General features: G+C 42.5%; 1 protein-coding gene across 1 annotated transcript in view; it reads right to left on the bottom strand.

Annotated features, from left to right (window-relative positions):
* The window catches only part of CA10 (carbonic anhydrase 10), a 463,444-nt gene extending 447,280 nt beyond the window's left edge, over nucleotides 1-16,164 (bottom strand). Inside the window, exon 1 of the mRNA XM_080924326.1 lies at nucleotides 15,600-16,164. Within this exon, the coding sequence (XP_080780452.1) occupies nucleotides 15,600-15,660 (61 nt within the window). The 5' untranslated portion in view covers nucleotides 15,661-16,164. The remainder of the gene's footprint in view (nucleotides 1-15,599) is intronic.
* Between the last annotated feature and the right edge of the window lie 2,989 nt (nucleotides 16,165-19,153).

Below are 19,153 nucleotides of genomic sequence, written 5' to 3'. Positions count from 1 at the left end.
GCCTAGCTGGAGGAGGTAGGTTATTAAGGGCAGACCTTTGAAAGTTTTATCTGGCCACTGATTCGTACGGAACTCCATTTCCTGATCTAGAGCCTCTACCACATGCTCCAGTGGCCATGTACTGAACTTCTTCATCCCTTCCCCACTTGACACTGTCAACCTGAAATTGTTTTAGTAACAACTATCCATGGGGGAGTTCCCACACATTCTATGTCTCACATGAGTGCAGGTGCCTACAGAGACCAGAGACATCAGATTATCTGAAAGTTGGAGTCACAGGTAGTGGTGAGCCACCAGAAGTGAATGTTGGGAGCCTAATTTGGATCCTCTGCAGGAAGGGTAAGCGCTCTTTACCACCCAGCTATCACTCTATCCCAAATTCTATTAATTTTAGATCTGTGCACATAAAGGCATTTTTAAAAAATGTATGATAATGAAAGAAAACATTGAGATTCACTATATGGTTGCTAAGAGAAGTCGTGCCAGTGTGGTGACATTCTACAAGGGTTCCCAGGTCCCCACTTGTGTGGCCTTTGAAGCTCTCGGGACTCATTACATCATACAGATCTAAGAGCAGGATAGTTGGTGCAGGTCTGTCTTCAGCTTCTCTAAATTCAATCAATTTAAGAGAAACAGAAGTAGAGGTTTAGTGGATTAGTCACAACAGGCCATTAGACTCTGCATTCTCGCTTGTAATCCAGCCTCTGCCAACGTGACTGGGGGAAAAAGTCTCACACAAAGCCTGCATGTTCAGAAAAAAAAAAATCTCTAAAATAGACTCCCTAAAGAAATACCCAGGGCACAGTTTACTTGTTTTTACTTAACATCAACACAGGCAGCATTCATCATCTATCCTTTTTCATGTCGGTTTTTCTTTTATACCATTTTGCTAAATTGTTCAGACCTAATATTTAAAAATGAACCATGTCACAATGCCAGCTCTAGCCCAGCACTTAATTATCATTTTAAAAAATCCTTCCCCCAAGTGAATATTAAACCAAATCAAAGCTATGTTTTCATTTGCAAACCCATTGAAGAAAACGTTGTTGAGGTTGCTATGTGCACAAATTAATGCTTGGAGAAAGCAAGCAAGAGTGATTCATGAGCAAAAATAAAGAAGTCAGTTTGCAAGAAAAGGGAGTGACAATCTTCGAGCATGTAAGGTTAAGTATTTGCTCCTGAAAATGGATTAGCATATGATACTTAATTTCTTTATTGTTCTGGCCAACAGTCAATGCTTACAAAGTAATAGTGAGGAGGAGGAGAAGGAGGAAGAGAAGGAGCAACAGGAGGAGGATCGTGCTGCTGATGATAACAAGAGTAAGAAAATTCTTTGGATCAGGGTTCTGTTTATGCCAAAGTTGGGCTTTTACAGGGTGACATGAGACAACACACACACACAGGAAACCTTGATGAGTTTAAAGCATAGTCAAAATTGAAAAGGTGTCCATTAAATAAACAAAAATAAAGTACAGTGAAACCCAGTAAACTGTCTGTGAAGATCCTTTGAGGTAAAAACCATATTAACTTCCCTCTTTCTACCTTTAAAATTCCCCAAACATCCTAGTTCCCCTGAATGAATCAAATTTAACCAACCTTAACTGATTATGGTCTATACACAGCCACTGTGCTAAATGCTTTCACATTCATTGGCTCATTTAATCCCCATGTTTTACACAATATTGCCAAATTCCTAATTTTACCCAGTGTCTCATTTCTTTAGCTTCTACCATAACAATTAGAAAACCTTGCTATACACCAAGTACGATCTAGAGCTCAAGGAGTATTCTACATTTTAAAAAAAATGTCAGTCTTCCTTAATATTACAGAGAGATGCTATTGACTGCAGTTTCCAAAGGACATCATGACACTTACTTAGAGATGAAGTTACACAGTCACTATCATCAGAGTTAAGAGTAAATTAAAAAAAAAGAATATACAGTTTTCAACAAATATATTTTTTTAATGTAGCAGCCAGTGTATACCCTTACATCAGTCCCCAGGGTCTAGTCTAAAATGTCACAAAAATCATCATCCTACAAATATAATTTAGGCCATCCTTGTATGCTCCTATCTCATGTTTTCCCAACTAGAAAGTCACTTTTCTGCTTACAGTCTCATGGTTCTGCCTGGGGCTGAGGAAATGGCCCAATGGGTAAATGTGCCTGTTAAACAACCAAAGAGACATGAGTGTAAATCCCAGAACTGCTTCAGTGATGGCCAGACAGTGCTTATGTCTATAATGCTTGCATTCCCACGGGGAGATGGGAGGCGGAGGCAGGAGAATCACCTGAAGTTTAAAAGGCTTGATAGTGTGGAATATGTATCAGAAAAACAATAAAATGCTCTGCCTCAAACAAAGTGAAAGGTGAGGACTAATAGCCCATATTGTCCTCTGACATCCACACCATATGCTTACATGCACTTATACACTCATACACACACACACACACACACACACACACACACACACACACACACACAAAACACCTATCACTCCCCTGGACACATACATACACTAGAGGTATTTCTACACTTTAAAACTTTCTACTTTGGCTTTTGAGAGTTAGAGACATTTAATATCAATGAAAACTCTGTAAAAGCCTCTTAGCACTCTACCATGGCCATGTTAGGTAGGATAGAATTGTAATTTGATTACAAGGCGATGGTCGGTGATGGACTTCGCTCTACAGAGCTAGCAAGCTAACAATAATCATGTTAGGTCCAAACTCCCATCCCAATATCCCAATATAGTTTTTTTTTTTTTTTTTTTGCAAATCGGCTTATTCTCTTACCCTCAGTATCTTAATAAAAATATGTTCCAGAAATATTATCCAAGTCTCAAACTTCTAGACCCAAGAGAGGTCTGCGCTCTTACATGTAGTTTTCTGTCTCTGGTCTGACTTGCAAATTGAAGTGGCATCTTAATGCCAGAGCTATTTGGTTTTGGTTAAGTAGCTTTTAGGATAGGGGGTATCATTGTTAAAATAAACTTGGAAGTTCACCATACTTTATACACTCTCAGGCTAAATATAAATTTGGGTTAATATCCAGAAGCTTATGAACAGTTTATAATCGGGTTATCATAGCAAAACCAAATGAAATTTTGTGAGTGAGAAATTACAATTTGTTGAAATTATTTTAAGGAAGTAATTCAATCGAAGCCACGATATATAGAGATGAAAAGCTAACAGAAAGGCATAGACTTGAAACAACCCATCACTAAATAGCAGAAAATCATTATTGAAGGATGCTATTTTAGATACATCGATTAGTTTTTTTTTTTAAAAAAATATAACAAGAAGTAATATTAGCCAACTGTGACAATATGAATGAAAATGGTCCTCATAGGCTCACAGGGAGTGGAACTATTGGGGGTTGTGGCCTTGGTCAAGTAGGTGTGGCCTTGTTGAAGGAACTGGAGTGGGCTTTGATGTTTCAAAAGGCCAATCCAGATAAGGAATTTTCAGCTGCTTTTCTAGTACCATGTCTCTTCCTGCACACTGCTAGCTCCCTGCCATGATGATAATGGACCAAACCTCTGAACTGTAAGCTTGCCCCAATTAAATATTTTCTCTTATAAGAGTTGCCATGGTCATGGTGTCTTTTCACAGCAATAAAACCTAAACGCAGACACTAACTGTTCATCAAACCTTTTGCCCTGAATTGGGCACAAAGTTAAGCTAAGAGACTCCAAGCTGTTACACACACATGCTGACAGCTGCTGGACAAATCGTGTGAGCGAGGAGCTTCCGAGTCTTATGTCATTGACTTTGGGATTTATCTGAATCCAAGATTTCCAGAACGGCTACAGTAATGAAGCCACATGAGAAATAAAGTTTTCAAAAGCATGGATATATGAAAGTTGTAATCTTCAAACTTTGGTAAAAACAAATTTTGTCTATAGGGATCAAATCTCTTTCCTAATTTTTTTTGACACTTTTACACTATTTGCATTAAAATAAACCCAGTGAGTCGCAGTAAAAATCAAGTTTGTGGCTGCAAAACACTTCTATAATTTCTGCCTTGCAACCAGCAGAGATGAAAGAAGAGCATCTCATTTGGATACACAATTAGCCTAAATAGTAGGTGCTTAACAAGCATTTACTCATTAGTTACCTCCACATGCTTTACCTGCAATTGTAGCACAATAAAACACTTTACTTGACGTACTCCCAGCCATTCCAGAAGCAGAAAGAACATCAAAGACCACACCCACTCATATCTCCATGACTGCAAGTAGCTATCATTTAGGTACAACACTGTCCTAGTGTGTGTGTGTGTGTGTGTGTGTGTGTGTGTGTGAGAGAGAGAGAGAGAGAGAGAGAGAGAGAGAGAGAGAGAGAGAGAGAGATTTCATTTTGTATTTTACGCTATAGGGGTTTGAGTCACAGCAGCTGAGGGCTGGGTTATTATGGTGAATTAGCTGACAAGGTAAGACATCGAAATTCATACCCTGGGCAAGCAGTGGAACAAGAATGACCTCAGATGCTTTGTTTTCTGACCACATACTCTCAAGATCAGATGCTAACAAGAAGAACATCTTGACTTTAAACTATCTCCTTTCTTATAATTAAAATAGCAAGACAACAAAATGATCCAGGTGGTCATTTCCACACCCTGGCTAAGGTCAATCTGGTGAGAATGCCTGCCCTTTACAGCAGCCCCACTCTGTTACTCTGGCTCCAAGGCTCTTGGTAGCTCTTCTCTCCAGTAAGAAGTAGTCAGATACTCTACTCTTGTTGTTTACAAAAATCTAGAGAATTCATATGTTGGCGAATATCAGCCATCAGCTTAGCTACATTTATAATCACCTAGTAGAAAAACTTCAGATTTGCCTTGAGGGAGCATTTTAATTCTGGGCTAGTTGAGGTGGGACAGTCCCACCCTGAATAAGGACAGCAAAATGGATAATTCCAGTACTTAATTAAAACATGAAAACAAGCTGGACACCAGCATCCATTGCTCTTTGGTTTGTGACAGCAGATGCAATGTGACCAGCTGTCTTATATTCCCATTGCCATGGCATCCCAGATACACTGGACCCTGTCTCAGAACCATGAGCCAGAAAGAACTCTTCCCTCCTTAAGTGACTTTTGCCAGGTTTAACCATCATAGCAGGGTGGGAAAGAGCATGAGAGGTAACATTTTTTATACAAGTATGAAAACACCATAGCCACCAGTCATTTCCTGTAATTCTCTGTATCAAGGGTCAAAAGGGTGACCTTTCCCTTGAATAATAAATTACTAACTAAAGGACAGTAAGCTCCCTGATTTGCTAATTTTCTCCCATGATGCAAAACATGGCATATCTTGGAATCCCCTCTACCAGAGACAGAAAAGTCATCAATGAACGAACAATAATCAATCCCCAAATCTCGAAGTTCATCTCTTTACTCTGGTGTCATAGGACACAAAAGAGCTGAAATGTGTGTTAGCCAAATGTGAGTGCCTACCTCAAATACGGATGGTGTGATTAACATACTTACAAGTTCCTTTTTCGAAAGAAAGACAAAACTATCCAACAGGTCACCCAGTTTAATTTTCTCCTACTCCTTGCATGTTTGAAAGTTTGAAAATCTTCCAGTAGAAGCTCGGGGAAGAAGCAAGAAGACACCCAACACTGGTATCTGACTTAGCTTCATGACAACATTACTTCATCTCTTACTATCTTCTGGAGTCAAGAAGTAATTCTAACTCACTCCTATCTGCTCATTTATGTATTAATTGATTTGTTTATATTGGGGCTCTTCTGAATGCCCCGCACCAGACTGGGCAATGCAAAATCCAAACTGCACTGCTTGTGTATCATAACGTACATTCTGCACGGACCAATGTATTTTGTTCACTATATTTTACCATATGCTTGCACCATTCCTACATTATAAGAGGGATCCTTTCATTAGCTTTTATTTAAATGAATAAACAAGCATATTAATCACCAAGAAAAGAAAACCAAAGAAACCTGCTGTAAATATTATTCCTTAGCATTGATTTTTAGAGCCCTATGAATCATTCATTGTTAATCACAACTTCAGAGGAAAGGGCTTCACTCACTCAGTAAATTCTGCCATCCATATTATTTTCACTGAGAGTACAAGGTAGCAGTGTATGTAGAGAGGACGCAGAGGGGAGGAGCAGAGTGGAAATATGTTGACTCATATCCTCCAGTAAATGTGTTTATTCCAACCCTGACATCACTGCCAAATGTGCTGCAGAGCCAGCAAAACTTGGCTCTGAAAAAGTGAAGTGAAAGTCACAAGCTTCATTTCCTACTGCCAGCCCCTTTAAGCCACTGGGCATGAAGTATTGGACAGAGTTAAGGATGAATTCTGCATCGGCTATGACAAAACTGTCACCTTTCCCATACCGGGAGGAGGAGGGGGAGACATTTGTAGGTTATCTCCTTCATAACCATGGATAATCTCTCTCCTGCCATCCTGATGGCTCCTTCATGCAAATGCAATCAACCCCAATCCCCAGATACCCTATTAACAGTGGAATCCCACTAATAAAGAACAATCATGGCTTTGTAATAAAGGTAGTCCCAGACTCCTTCCTATTACTGGAAGATCCTCCCACAAGCTCTGAATGCTAGAGATCTTTTAAAGTTGTATTCAAAATTACTTGGGATGAAAATTGAAAAAAGACAAAAACAGAAGAAAATGTTCAGTAATAAAGTAAATTAAGTGCTGTCTGAGATGTTCTAAAACACTGGTAGAACAATAGATTCCTGGATATTTTCCCAAAAATATAGAAGCTCAGTAATAAACTATATCATAAGAGTGAACATTGTGCTCTATACCTGTGTTTCTTCAAAAGGTTCTGGGAAGCCATCTGGAACCAGAAACAACATTGGAAAATGCTTAGTGATGTCAGCCAAATGGGGCATGGCGAAACCGGGGCCATAAACATGTTCTTGACTCTTCTCTTCCTAATGAAGTGAGTGATCAAACACCATACTCTCCTGGGTCTCAAACCAAGACCTTTCTGACACAGAGTGGCACTGGGCAGTTTTCTCCAGCATTATTATTCACCAAGTGTCACTGTTATTGAAGCCACACTTCCTGAGCACATCTCCATCTTGACCTCATCCACTCTCTAGTTATCATATGACCCTTGTAACTCCCACCGGACTCACAGTGACCCGTTTCATTGTTCTGCCTTTGCAGATACTGGTTCCAGTACTGCTGCTCTATCCTACCCCTCCTGGTTAATCAGCACGAACCTTCCAAACCAACACTAACACTAATACTAACACTAACGAGACTCAACCCAAGCATTCTAACGGTGCTACCCTCTTCTTCCTACGTGCCACCACCTGCAAAATGAGTCAGATAGTCCTTTGTTCTCACTATCTTTACCCCTATTACCATATTTACCACACACCTTGAAAATTCATCTCTTAGCATATAATACATTCTTGCAGGGAAATTTCAATATTTGACTCATTCAGATTGATTCCACATACCTAAAAAAGATTGGGGCTCAATAGATATTGTATAATGGGGTGAACAAAGAAAACCATTTTATTTTAGTCCTGTATATCTGTATGTACTTATATATCTGTAGATAAATAGATAATGGTATATAGATATAGATTATTAGATAGATAATAGATATATAGATTATTAGATAGATAGATGATAGATAGGTGGATATATATATATATATATATATATATATATATATATATATATATATATATATATGTAGATATCCTCTTCTTAGTAACTGTACAATTAAAAGGATACAATGAGTGTATAATTTGTTGGATCACAAACATGGTTTCCCAACTGAACATGCAATGTCCTATGCAGAGCACAGTTAGGTAAAACTGATGCAGAATGTTGGGTAGTGGCTTGACCACCTATTTCCTGCAAGGGTAGCATAGCCTAAAGCTTCAGGACACAAAGGTATGGATATTCCTTCTTTGCCCTTATCTAATTAACAAGGACAATCATTATTATTTGAGTTCATTGTCGAAATGTTTTCATCTGCTCTGTATGGAAACACCAAGGGTTAAAAAATCAAGGTAAGGCTGGGTTCCAGTAGTGAGGAAGATGACTCGCGGTGTTTCGCCTGCCCCTTGGAATGTTCCACACTGTCATAACTGATGTAGGAAGCTAGAGATCTTTGTTGTTGCTGGATTTGGGGCTTTTTGTTGTTTTGTTGTTGTTTTGTGGTATTTCTTTTGTTTAAGGCTGGAACTCACTATATTGCTAATTGCTGGAATTTTGAAAAGGTAATTCTATGTGTTCTGTCATGAAGAATAAAGGTGGTGAAGAATGAAGTGGGAGTTTGATTTCTAGGCTATTGATTCCAATATTTAAAGTACAAATGTATTGTGTAAGTCACATACAAAATAGAATACTTCTTTTTGTACCCTGTGTTTCTTGTAACAAAAATACTAAGGTCTCAACATTTCATCTTGGCTTGGGAGACCTTCCTTTCAACTGCAGCTTGGTTTGTAACCCTAGTTCCAGCACATTATTGAAGCCCTTGAGTTCATATGCCCAGTTCACTTCACTCTTGACATTTTTGCTTTGTACTATGAACATATTATTTCCTTATGGTTTTCCTCTACTATATTGTCCTTTACTTTGAAATCTCATGTTTTTTTTCTTGTTCAGATATTTTTATCTATATAAATTTCCTTCTTCACTTTCGTACACCAAGGGCTAACTGCTTTTTCTTCACACTCCCAATATAGTCTATAATTATTATCATATAAAATACTTAAAACAAGGAATTGTTCTGTGTGTGTGTGTGTGTGTGTGTGTGTGTGTGTGTGTGTGTTGAACAGTATTGAACACCGAAAATGAATGAAATATTGCATGGCATTTACAAAAACAACATTTTTAAGTATTAGGAGCAATGTTATTAACATCAGTCATGATGGAGTATGGTTATTTGTGAGGGCTAGCTTCAATTCATTGCGCAACTACTGCATGCCAGACACAAGGGCAGATTGTATGTGTGTGTCCAATCTTCACTTTATAGATTAAAAGTGGCTGTCCCACTCAGTCTATTTTATTTCTCCAACACTACCACATAAATCACCTACCAGACAGTGGCTCACAAACTTGTTCTTCACACGTGGGCTTCCGTTTGTTCCATAGCCTGTGCTGATTCTCTCACATGCAGAATTTGGCCCACTGTTATTGTAGTCCAGATTATGTTAGGCATTAAACCAATCCTGTTTTGTTATCCTCATAGTTTCCATGTTCTAACTACAGCCTCAGGTAGTGTCAACTTTGCATTTCTCCATACAGAAATGAGAAAGCTCAACCCTCTCTACATCATAAACCCCGAATTGTCTATGATCCCAAATAGGTACAAGCTATGCCAGGTGCAGCAGAACCATGAAGTGGTCAACAGTCACTAAAGACCCAAAGCAGTTAGAATTGCAAACAAGTATGAAATGATCAATTCTTTGAATTAATGAGATGTTACATACTTCTTAAGAGAATCCCAAATGGTGTTTGCACAGTGTATTTTCTAGTATTTTGTATTCTTAACAGGGCTCTTCCTGATACCACAGTGTCTCTCTAAGCAAACCCTGGATTTCTGCTGTGGCATTCCTTTCTGGGAATTCACTCATACCTGCTTCTTTGCTAACGTGATCCCCATTTCATCTATTCCACACTCAAACATCCATCTACTATCTTTGTTTTCTTTCATGGTCACATTTTCCCCACCTATAGTATTTATACCATGTATTAGACAATTGAATATCATTCCGAATGCTTTCTAACATTAAACATACCAATGCACTATACTAAACTACACCTAAGCAATTAAGCATTTTCATATAGTTTTAAGTTACTTCATATTGTTTGCATGCCTCTCAACTTTGCTTTTATAACTATGTTTTAATCTTGGTACATCCAATAATGTAAACACATTTCATATGCAAAACATGAAGGATGCTTTATAATTTCTAGTGTTGGTTCAAATAATCCTTTAGAAATAGACAAGGCAAATAAATATTGTGTTTTACTGGTGAAAAACCTGAAACTAAGAAGCTAAGGAATTTCCTATACCATGTATATGACTAGAGTAGAGTTGGGTCATGGGATGGGCTTTCTGGCATCCATGTTCTTTCTTTAAGGACTTTCTATCTTACAAACTTACGACATTTGGATTTCCTCTAAACTGAAGCCTTAAATCTAAATATGAAATACTTAATGCAGGTGATGAAACAGGTGTTTGGTCCTGCTGTCTTCAGATGTCACTTATTCAACCTCTCTGCACCCAAGGGAATTTCTCCACATGGACATTTCTCTTCCACTCTTGAGATTTTTCTATTACTTGGTAAAGTTCTCTCCACTCACTACCTGGAGACTTTCATCTAAGATGATGGTTGTCTGTCATTGACTATGACATTTCACACAGCAAAATACTTTAAAACAGTAATTCTCAACCTATGGGTCATGACCCTTACAGGTGTCACATATCAGATATCATAAAAGTAGAAAAATTAAAGTTATGAAGTAGCAACAAAAATACCTTTATGTTTGGGGTCATATCAACACGAGGAACTGTATTAAAGGCTCATAGCATTAGGAAAGTTGAGAACTACTGGTTTAAGGAGGTCATATTGCTAATGACACAATTAGCCTATTGGGGTGGGACTTGATTTTATTTAATGGAATATTATATTTCAAGACATAGCAAACACATACTCAGTTTTCTAATAAGGAAGAGCTTTAAAGAGGAGTCTATACTGATCTATAACACATAAGAAGGATGTGGATGAAGAATGTGGAAAACCCTGTGGATCTTGGTACAATGGACTACAGGTGACTAGGTGATATGTAAGATGTCCCAAACCTTGTCTTATTCAATATTTAGTAAAAAAAAAAAAAAAGAACAAGTATAGGACATTCTTGATGATGCACTAAAATCTAATGCTACTAGTCTTGTTTGTATGAGAAGTTCAAATAAGATACACTCTGGTTTGCCCAAGAGTTTCTTGAATATGGTATCTATGCTCTATGTTACAAAATATGCTGGCTACTGTGTGTGTGTGTGGTGTGTGTGCGCACACATGTTCGTGTGCTTGTATGTGTGTTATATATATGTAGATATGAACTGATATGCACATGAATGTTTATGTGCATGTATGTGGATATCAGAAGTCAGCACTGGGTGTCTTTCTCAATGGCTTTCCATCTTAGTTTTTGAGACCTGGCCTGCCACTGACCCTAGAGCTCACTGATTCAGCTAAGCTGCCTGTCTTGCTTTCTCACACAGGAATTCCAACTCTGCCTACCTGGCTTTTTACAGGATTGTGGGAGACCTGAACTCAGCAAGGACTTTAACAAGGGAGCCATCCCCATAGTCTCTGACAGATAATTCTTGATGTTTTTCATGAAGCCAAGAGGGAAGAAAGAAAAGTTCTACTTTATGTGACTCAACTTTCCATGTAGTAACATGTGTAGAAAATAAATAATAGTTGACATCAGTGTCTGCTTGTTGGGTACTAGACACTATGCTAAGTGAAAAATGATTAAACAGCATTTATCATTTCATTGAAGCTATATAATAATGCAGCACCCTACAATTACTTCCTTTCTACATATAAAACAGTTTTAGCTCTTAGGCGAGAAAAGGAGTATCTGAGGTATGAAGTATCCTTTCCTTATAGTGAATGAAAATTAGAAGACGCCAGAGCCACTTGGGTAATAGTTTCGTCTGATAGACAGATTTAAATCCAACCCGGGTGTTATGTTACTACATTTCTAGCTTTCCAGTATAAATTTACAGAATAAACTGCTTTAAACTTTTAATTCTAAGTTCTTGAAGTATAACATTAATTTATCATGAGTTATTCTTTCAATTAGACATAGCAAACTTATAAAATTAAATAAATAGAAAAAAAAAAATCAAACGTGAAAAGTCTTAAACCAAAACTTAAAGGGATATATAGCCATTGTTACTCAGACCTGGATGTGAATTCTCCAAACCTTTGTGGATTTCAGTTGCCCCGCCTATAAAATTACCTTCCACAAATTCTAAGGAGGAACAAATCAAAGTGCCTACATCAAATTTAAACTGTGGGGTGCTGTCTTATAATTAAATGGCCATTGCTGTTTCCATGAACAAACTGGCACAGAGTGGAGTTACATAAGTGGAGAAGCAGAGGACAGTGTACAAATTCAATCAGGCAGCTGTCTTTGGACCAGGAAATTCCCTCCTGTGCTGCTCAGCATCTATTCTCCCTGAGCTGGGCTGTCTTTGCAGAAAGGGAATGGTCCTCTAGCTGGCAGAGAGGAAAAACACATAAAACACATTCATCCTTCTCTCTCCTCTTCTCTTCTCCTCTCTCTCTCTCTCTCTCTCTCTCTCTCTCTCTCTCTCTCTCTCTCTGTCTCTCTCTCTCTCTCTCTCTCTCTCTCTCTCTCTCTCTCTCTCTCTCTCTCTCTCCCCCTCCCCCCTTCCTTTCTTTTCTCCCTCTTAGTCTTCTTTCCCCCTTCTTCCCTTCCTGGTATCTTTACAGATGCCTGCTACCTTACAATTTCAGACAAATGACATCTACATTTAGTTTTCAGACCATGGCATTCTTTTTTAAGCTTTGTTGTGCTGGCAGTAACTTGCCAAAATTGGTATGATCCCTCCAGTGGACAATATGCATGCTCCCTGCTCAGCAGCAAGGTAACCCTGGCCAAATGGGCTCTTAGTCCTTTTGCCAACCAGATTGTTTCAGCAAAATAGACCAAGCCCGAGCATCTATATTTTATATAACATGGCTAAATAAAGGATAGAAAGAGCAAACTCCCAGCCCCTGTGTGTGTGTGGGGGGGTCTATGTGTCTGTGTGTATGAGGGGTGGGACCTGGATTAATAGAATGCTGAATTACAAAGCGCAGAGTGTTCCTGAAAGTAAAGGCTACAAATGAAATCCATTACACAGACCTTCCATAGGCAAAGTTGCCACCAATACTTTCTTCCTGCAAAATGTTTATGCTGCAGATTTCTACTGGCCTTTCCCAGCCTGTGCTCCCCAATAATGAAGTAGAGCCTAACAATGCATCACCCTCCACTGTCGGGTAATGTAATATGGATTAGCACCCAATTACTGGCTAAGGGAGCTCACCCTAAGATGCTGATAAAGTGCCCCCCGCCCCATTTATATTTCAAAACATATGATAGTGGATTCTGTGATCAGAGGGTTTCGTTCCTTTCGGCAAAACTCATTCATGAGTAAATTAAAACTGCAAATCATAGACACAGGAATGAGAGACCCAGGAAGGCCTCTCTGAGGAGTCACTACTCAACCTCAGTAAAGCACATTCCTCCACATCCTCAGGCTGTCGGGAGGGAAGAGAAGAGCTCAAGTCCCTGAACTGTGGCAATTGTGAGTCATGATTATCTCACTAATCATAATTTAGACATACATGAAGTTCACTGAAGAAGCAGCTGAGCTGCCAGGAGGAAAGCCCCTTGGCTGCAGGGACTGGAGGGCTTTTGGAGTCAACTGTGAGATGTGTAAATACACACCGATGCATCTTCGCCCACACATCTCCAGGAAGTGCAAATCAATGCAGATCCTCACTGGGTACTCTAAGTGGAAACCTGGCGTTCTGTTTAGTTAACAGCTACTAGATTTGCTTACACTGACATCCTCCTCGTTACATCACAATGATGATTATTCAGTAAATACTCGTGAAAGGCCACACTCCATACAGAGTTCTTCTAGGGTGGAAATAACCTCCTCCTCATGTTTCCAGCTGAATAATTTAGCTGCTGACACACCAAATCACATGCAGCCATGACAGGTATCCCACTAATAACTCTGAGGCTAAAAACAGACTATTGCCTAGCTTATCCCCTCCCCATTGCCTGGCAAGATTAAAGGTTGAGGTTGGGGACTAATAGAATTCTTAAGGAAGTCCAGCCTCTCACCCAATGTTATACTACATGCAGTCTTATAGGAACTCGAGTGACTATTCTGAAAACGATCATGATACTAGAGAGAGGTAGTAAAAGTACATTTTCTAGGTAGAGAAATGATATGGAACGAGAGAAAGAGGGAGAGATACAGTGAAAGATGTGTGATGTGGTCTTGTGAAATGCCACCCGGTCCATCTCTGGTCATAGGACTCAGAAATCCTCAGAAATCACCTCAATATTTTTACTGAAACAGAGAGTACAATAGAGTAAGAAATCCTACTTTGTGAAACAGAGTAAATTGACACTGTGTGTTAAAGGAAATGACCCCAGACCTCCCTTTTCTACTCTGTGGATATAACTCTCTAAAGTATTGCTGTGACATGTTTTTTTTTTTTTTTTTTTTTTTTTTAAGTAGGATGGCCAAGCTCCCAACATCATGATTTCACATAACAGGTTCCCATTCTGTCTTTGGAGAAATTAAACAGCAGTATTTAGAACCGGGTTCAGAGTAAGCAAAAGACAGAGGGGCTTAAATAGTCAGATTCAGGTCTGATTTTAGACAAAACTAAAGGAGGAGGCATAAAAACCTGTCCTGCAACTAAGCTGCTCCAGCATGCCTGCTGAGAGAGGCCGGGCTCCTGCTCACCGACCTACGGAGACTTCATGGGAAGTTGGCTCAGTCCCTAATTCTGCAGAGGGAATGCAGGCAGAAGAGAGAACCGCAAATGGGCTACACCCTGAGTGCTTAAATGGCAGGTGCAAGAGAAATGGTGTGGGTGCTGGTCAGTGGGAGGAGCCAAATGACTGGGGAATGTCTACATAGTTCCCTCCAAGCCTAAATTCCTGCACCAAGAAAGATACATCTTGGAAATGACAGTTCCTCCCGGCACAGAATACTCAGGTGCCCAGATACCGGCAGGGGCAGGCACAAATGCCACCTTAGTCACCTCAACACCCGCCCTGGATTCTCATTTGAAAAAAAAAAAAAAAGCCACAAGCTGGCACAAGTAGCCTGTAATCAGCAACTGAGCCAGCACATCCTTGCTACTGGGAATTAAGATCTTAATCGAAAGCAGCATTTCTTATACAGTGTTGTTTCAGGTGTGTTTGAGGGTGGGTTTCAAACACTAGGACACATTCTTCAGCATCTGGGGAAGGCAGATACATGGAGGTATTCCCCAGTCCCACATCTTCCTGCAGTCTCTTTAAAGTGCCCAGATACCAAACTAAGGCTTTGCATCCATTCTACCAGCAGGAACCACTGAGTTTGGGAACTTTGGAAGCCAGGGGTGGGGGTGGGGGCTACCAAGGCTCAGATTTCGGCGCCAGAGTTCTCAGCCAGGAAAGCAGTTGAAAATCAACACCCATCTGCCTCCTCTTTTTCAGCCTCCATCCCTTCTCCCTTCCAGGACGCCACAAAGATCCTACCCATAGCAGCACACACACACGCGCACACACACAATCACACACACACAATCACACACACATACACACACGCGCGCGCGCGCGGACACACTAGCCTGTGCACACACCCTTGGGCTTAGAAGGTCTTTGATTCATAAGATAGCAAAGCCACAGAATGAAAAAGGCCTGTGCCACCCCCTTGCTTCCCGCCCTATGTCTGCACATGATAAAACCCCACACATTCCGAACACCACCATAGAACACACCACCCGCCAGGAACCCCAGCACGTCCAGTACCTGATATGCAGACGATGAAATTGGCTTGAAGAAGAAAAAGCACCTCCCAGACTATTTCCATCCTCTGATTCTCATTCCAGGTGCATCACTCGACGGGAAAAAAGGGGGGAAGGGGGGAGCCCGACACGGCACACACATACACACACGCACACACTCTCCAGAGAGCGCACACTCGCGCTCCCACCCGACAGCCGGCCAGGGACAGTCACCCCCAAGATCAATAACGCAGTTTGAATTGTTTCGGCAAATCTCCCCTTGGGCTCTTCGGATGTGCTCCCCAGATGTGCTGACACATGTCCGATGCCTCTTGGCCTCTGAGGTCTCCCTGCTCCTGTGTCTCTGCTCCTGTCACCAGCGGCGGAAAGGGCACTTGCGGCGACCGCGGCGGCGGCGGCGGCGGCGGCAGCCACCTGAAGCCAACAGCGCTGAGCTTTTCGTGCAAAACCGAGACCCCGATCCGCCGGGCGCCCCAAGAAGACATAGACAACAGCCCCCCGCTGGGCCGAGCTGTGCAGTTCCAGGCTCTCGCCTCTTTCCGTAAGCTAGCTGAGCCCAGGTAGTCCACGACAAGTTGCCCTCGAAGTCCGCCCCCCTTCACCGGGGCATGGTCAAAAGGTGGCTTCTGTCTCGGATCAGGCCGGTTCTCCTCCTTCCGGGGGGTGGGGGGAAGAGGAGCAGACACAGCACACAGGGAAAGAAAGAGAAACGGGGATTAGTGCCCGAAAACTCGGGTCACCAGCAGCCTCCGTTGACCCTCCCTGCTTCCCAAGTCCTCACGCCGCCTGCCACCTCCAAGCTGGGTTCAGGCAACGCTTTCAGGACGCCGAGTCCAAGGCTAGGCTCCCCGGACGGGGGTGCGTTGGAAGCCTCACTGACTCCCCTCGTTGCACGCGCGCTTTCCGCTTTTCTGCTATTTTCCAGGGCTCCCCAGACCCCGCAGTTGCCTCGCTTCCATCGCCCGCAACTAGCACCGCCGCCGAGATTTTCCGCAATGCAACTGCAGGGGTCGTTATTTCCTCGCCTACGGATCCAGACGCCTTCCCTCTTGGAGAGGAGGAGGGCAGGTGGGGGCGGGAGCATGAGGAGGAGGGGGAGGAGAAGGCTCGGCCAGGTGAGCGTCCGTGCGGCCGCCCGGAGTCCCCACGTCAGCGGGGCGGCCAGGCACCCGGGGGGCGGAGGCAAAAAGTCCGTCCCGGGCAGGGCGGAGAGGACTTAAGGAGCGGTAGCTGGGCGTCTGCACTTCAGGCCGCCGCCCGCCTCCGGACCCTAGGCGGCAACCTTGGAACTCCGCCCCGCCCGGCTGCCCTGGTTCCCCTCCAGGAGCTTGGAGTTTCTTTTTTTCTTTAAAAAGAACTTCTCGGCTGCTCGCTCACTACAGAAAAGCCGTTCGGGACTCGTCTTGGAAGGACTGCGCTGGGCTCATTCCCTCTGCAGCGGAATTTGAAGGATTTTTTTTTTCTTCTTTCATAATCTATTCCCTGCCCTCTCCTTTTCGTCCCTCTTCTGTCCCCTCCCCCTTCCCCTCCCTTTCCTGCTCGGATGGCAGCTGAAGGCTACTTACCCCCACGGTTCTCTCTGCAGGTTCCCCGATCAGGAATCAGGTGCAACTCTTGCCCGCAAGTCCCTCACCTCCCTCCTCTCTCAACGGACGCTCTAAGTCCAGCTACGCCAGGATCCGATACCACTGGAAACCCAGGCCTCCCTGGAAACGGGTTTCCCTTCTTGTTTTTCATTCACGGCTTTTCTTTAGAAAAGCTCTCAAACGCTTTGGTGGCTTTTGATGGATCCCGGGATACTCTTGGTCAGCGACTCTCAGCAGCTTCCAGGGAAGGAGATTTCCCCAGCCCGCGCGCGCGCGCGCGCACTCTTGCCCAGCGCGCAGCTCTCTCCGGCCCCAGGGGAAGGAGGGGGCGGCGAGAGCACCACCCACCACCCAGGCGGAGCGGGAGCTGCCGAGTCCGCAGAAGGTCTAGCCCTGGAAAGGGGGATTGGGAATGCAGTGAGGAAGCAGGGTAAATGCTAGGAAATCCTGAGCTCTGGGACTGTTTTAAAAGCGCTAGGGGTGAACAGGAAAGGAAAAACTGCAGCAGATTTGTGTGCGTCTATGAAGGCAGGAGTGGCTGGCTAACCCCCCTAGACCGACCTCTTTTAAGGGTGCTGAAGAATAGGAGGGCAGGGCAGAGGGAATCCCTGGAAAGATCTGGGATTTCTCGAGGATCTTGTCCGGATACCCAAGTGTGACGTTGGGAGGTTTTGCATAAGCGCGGATGGACACACACACACAGCAAACACACGCACAGGGAATATTTTTGTACTTTTAAATTGCTGATGCTTAGAAGCCATTTCACTGCGAGCCTCGGTCTAATAAGCATAGAAAGGATGGATAAGTGGAAAGGCAGGAGGTGGGAAAGAACCATGTTTTTGTTCTGCACACTAGATCCAGGGAACACAGTGAACAGAGGCATCCAGACTGTGTGGCATCTAAGGGTACAGCATAAGAGCCAAAGTAGTTACACCAGAGGGCTCCCCGAATTCTTGAATGGAGTCTAGGGAGTCTAGAGTCTTTGTACTAGGAAGTCAGGCGGCGTGAGGCGCGGGGGGAGGCGGGGGGCGCTGAGAGGGAAAGGAAAGCTGCTAGCTGACTGCGGGAACCAGAGTGTGCGGTTCTGCAGCCTCCGGGGATCCTAAAAAAGAACCGCTGGCAGACTTGCCTACTCTTTAAGAAGGAGGTGTGGCCGAGGGATTTTTTCCCTCCCCCCTCTGAGACTACAGCCAAGGACTCTAGGTGGCCAACGCATTAAAAATCGAGGCTCAGATGAAATAAATACATGATTTTTAGGTAGAGAACTTTGAGGCTCAGCAGGAAAGACATTGAGACTTGAGATCATTAAAAGAATCAGAGGTAGTGAGAATTAGCCCATTTGGGGAACATATACGGGAGTGTTTGTCTCCGTGCCTTGAAAGTAGAGTGCATGAAAAGGATTTTGAGCGGAGAGAGAAGAAAGCAGTTTGCCAAATATGAACAGACCCAGCCTAGGGAGAGTTCAGCACCGCGGATAGCGACCTACCTTCTCTACTTCCAAGTTGATTTCCTGTCAGCAGGAGAGCTTTCTCTCTGGAAGTGCAAAGTGACTGGGTTTTAGAACACAGTCCACTCACTTATTAACGGATTGTGCAAATATCATGTGACTGACTTACATACACCAAGCACTGTATTACAGTGTTGTGGTTTTAGAATTGAAAAAGCATAATGGGTGTTTTCCAAAAAGCTTAGCTCCTGTGCCTCCCTCTACATTTTACCTTAAGACCAATATTAGTAAATAAAACTCTCCCCTTTCCTTTCTGCCCAAACCTGCCTTTATCATTGTAAAAGCTTAATTTGTCCTTGTTTATAATGTACTTTTTAAAAAGTAAACTCATGAGAGTATTCATTAGTTAAAAAGCATGTATTGATTGATTTCTATAGAGCATGCATTGATGAGTTCCTAGCATAAATTATCTCTCTTAGTCATCATTAACATCCTGTCTCAGTCCATTTGTGCTGCTTTCATAGA

This window comes from Micromys minutus (genome assembly GCF_963924665.1).
Source record: "Micromys minutus genome assembly, chromosome: 10".
Lineage (NCBI taxonomy): Eukaryota > Metazoa > Chordata > Mammalia > Rodentia > Muridae > Micromys > Micromys minutus.
This window is presented reverse-complemented; position numbering and strand designations above follow the sequence as displayed.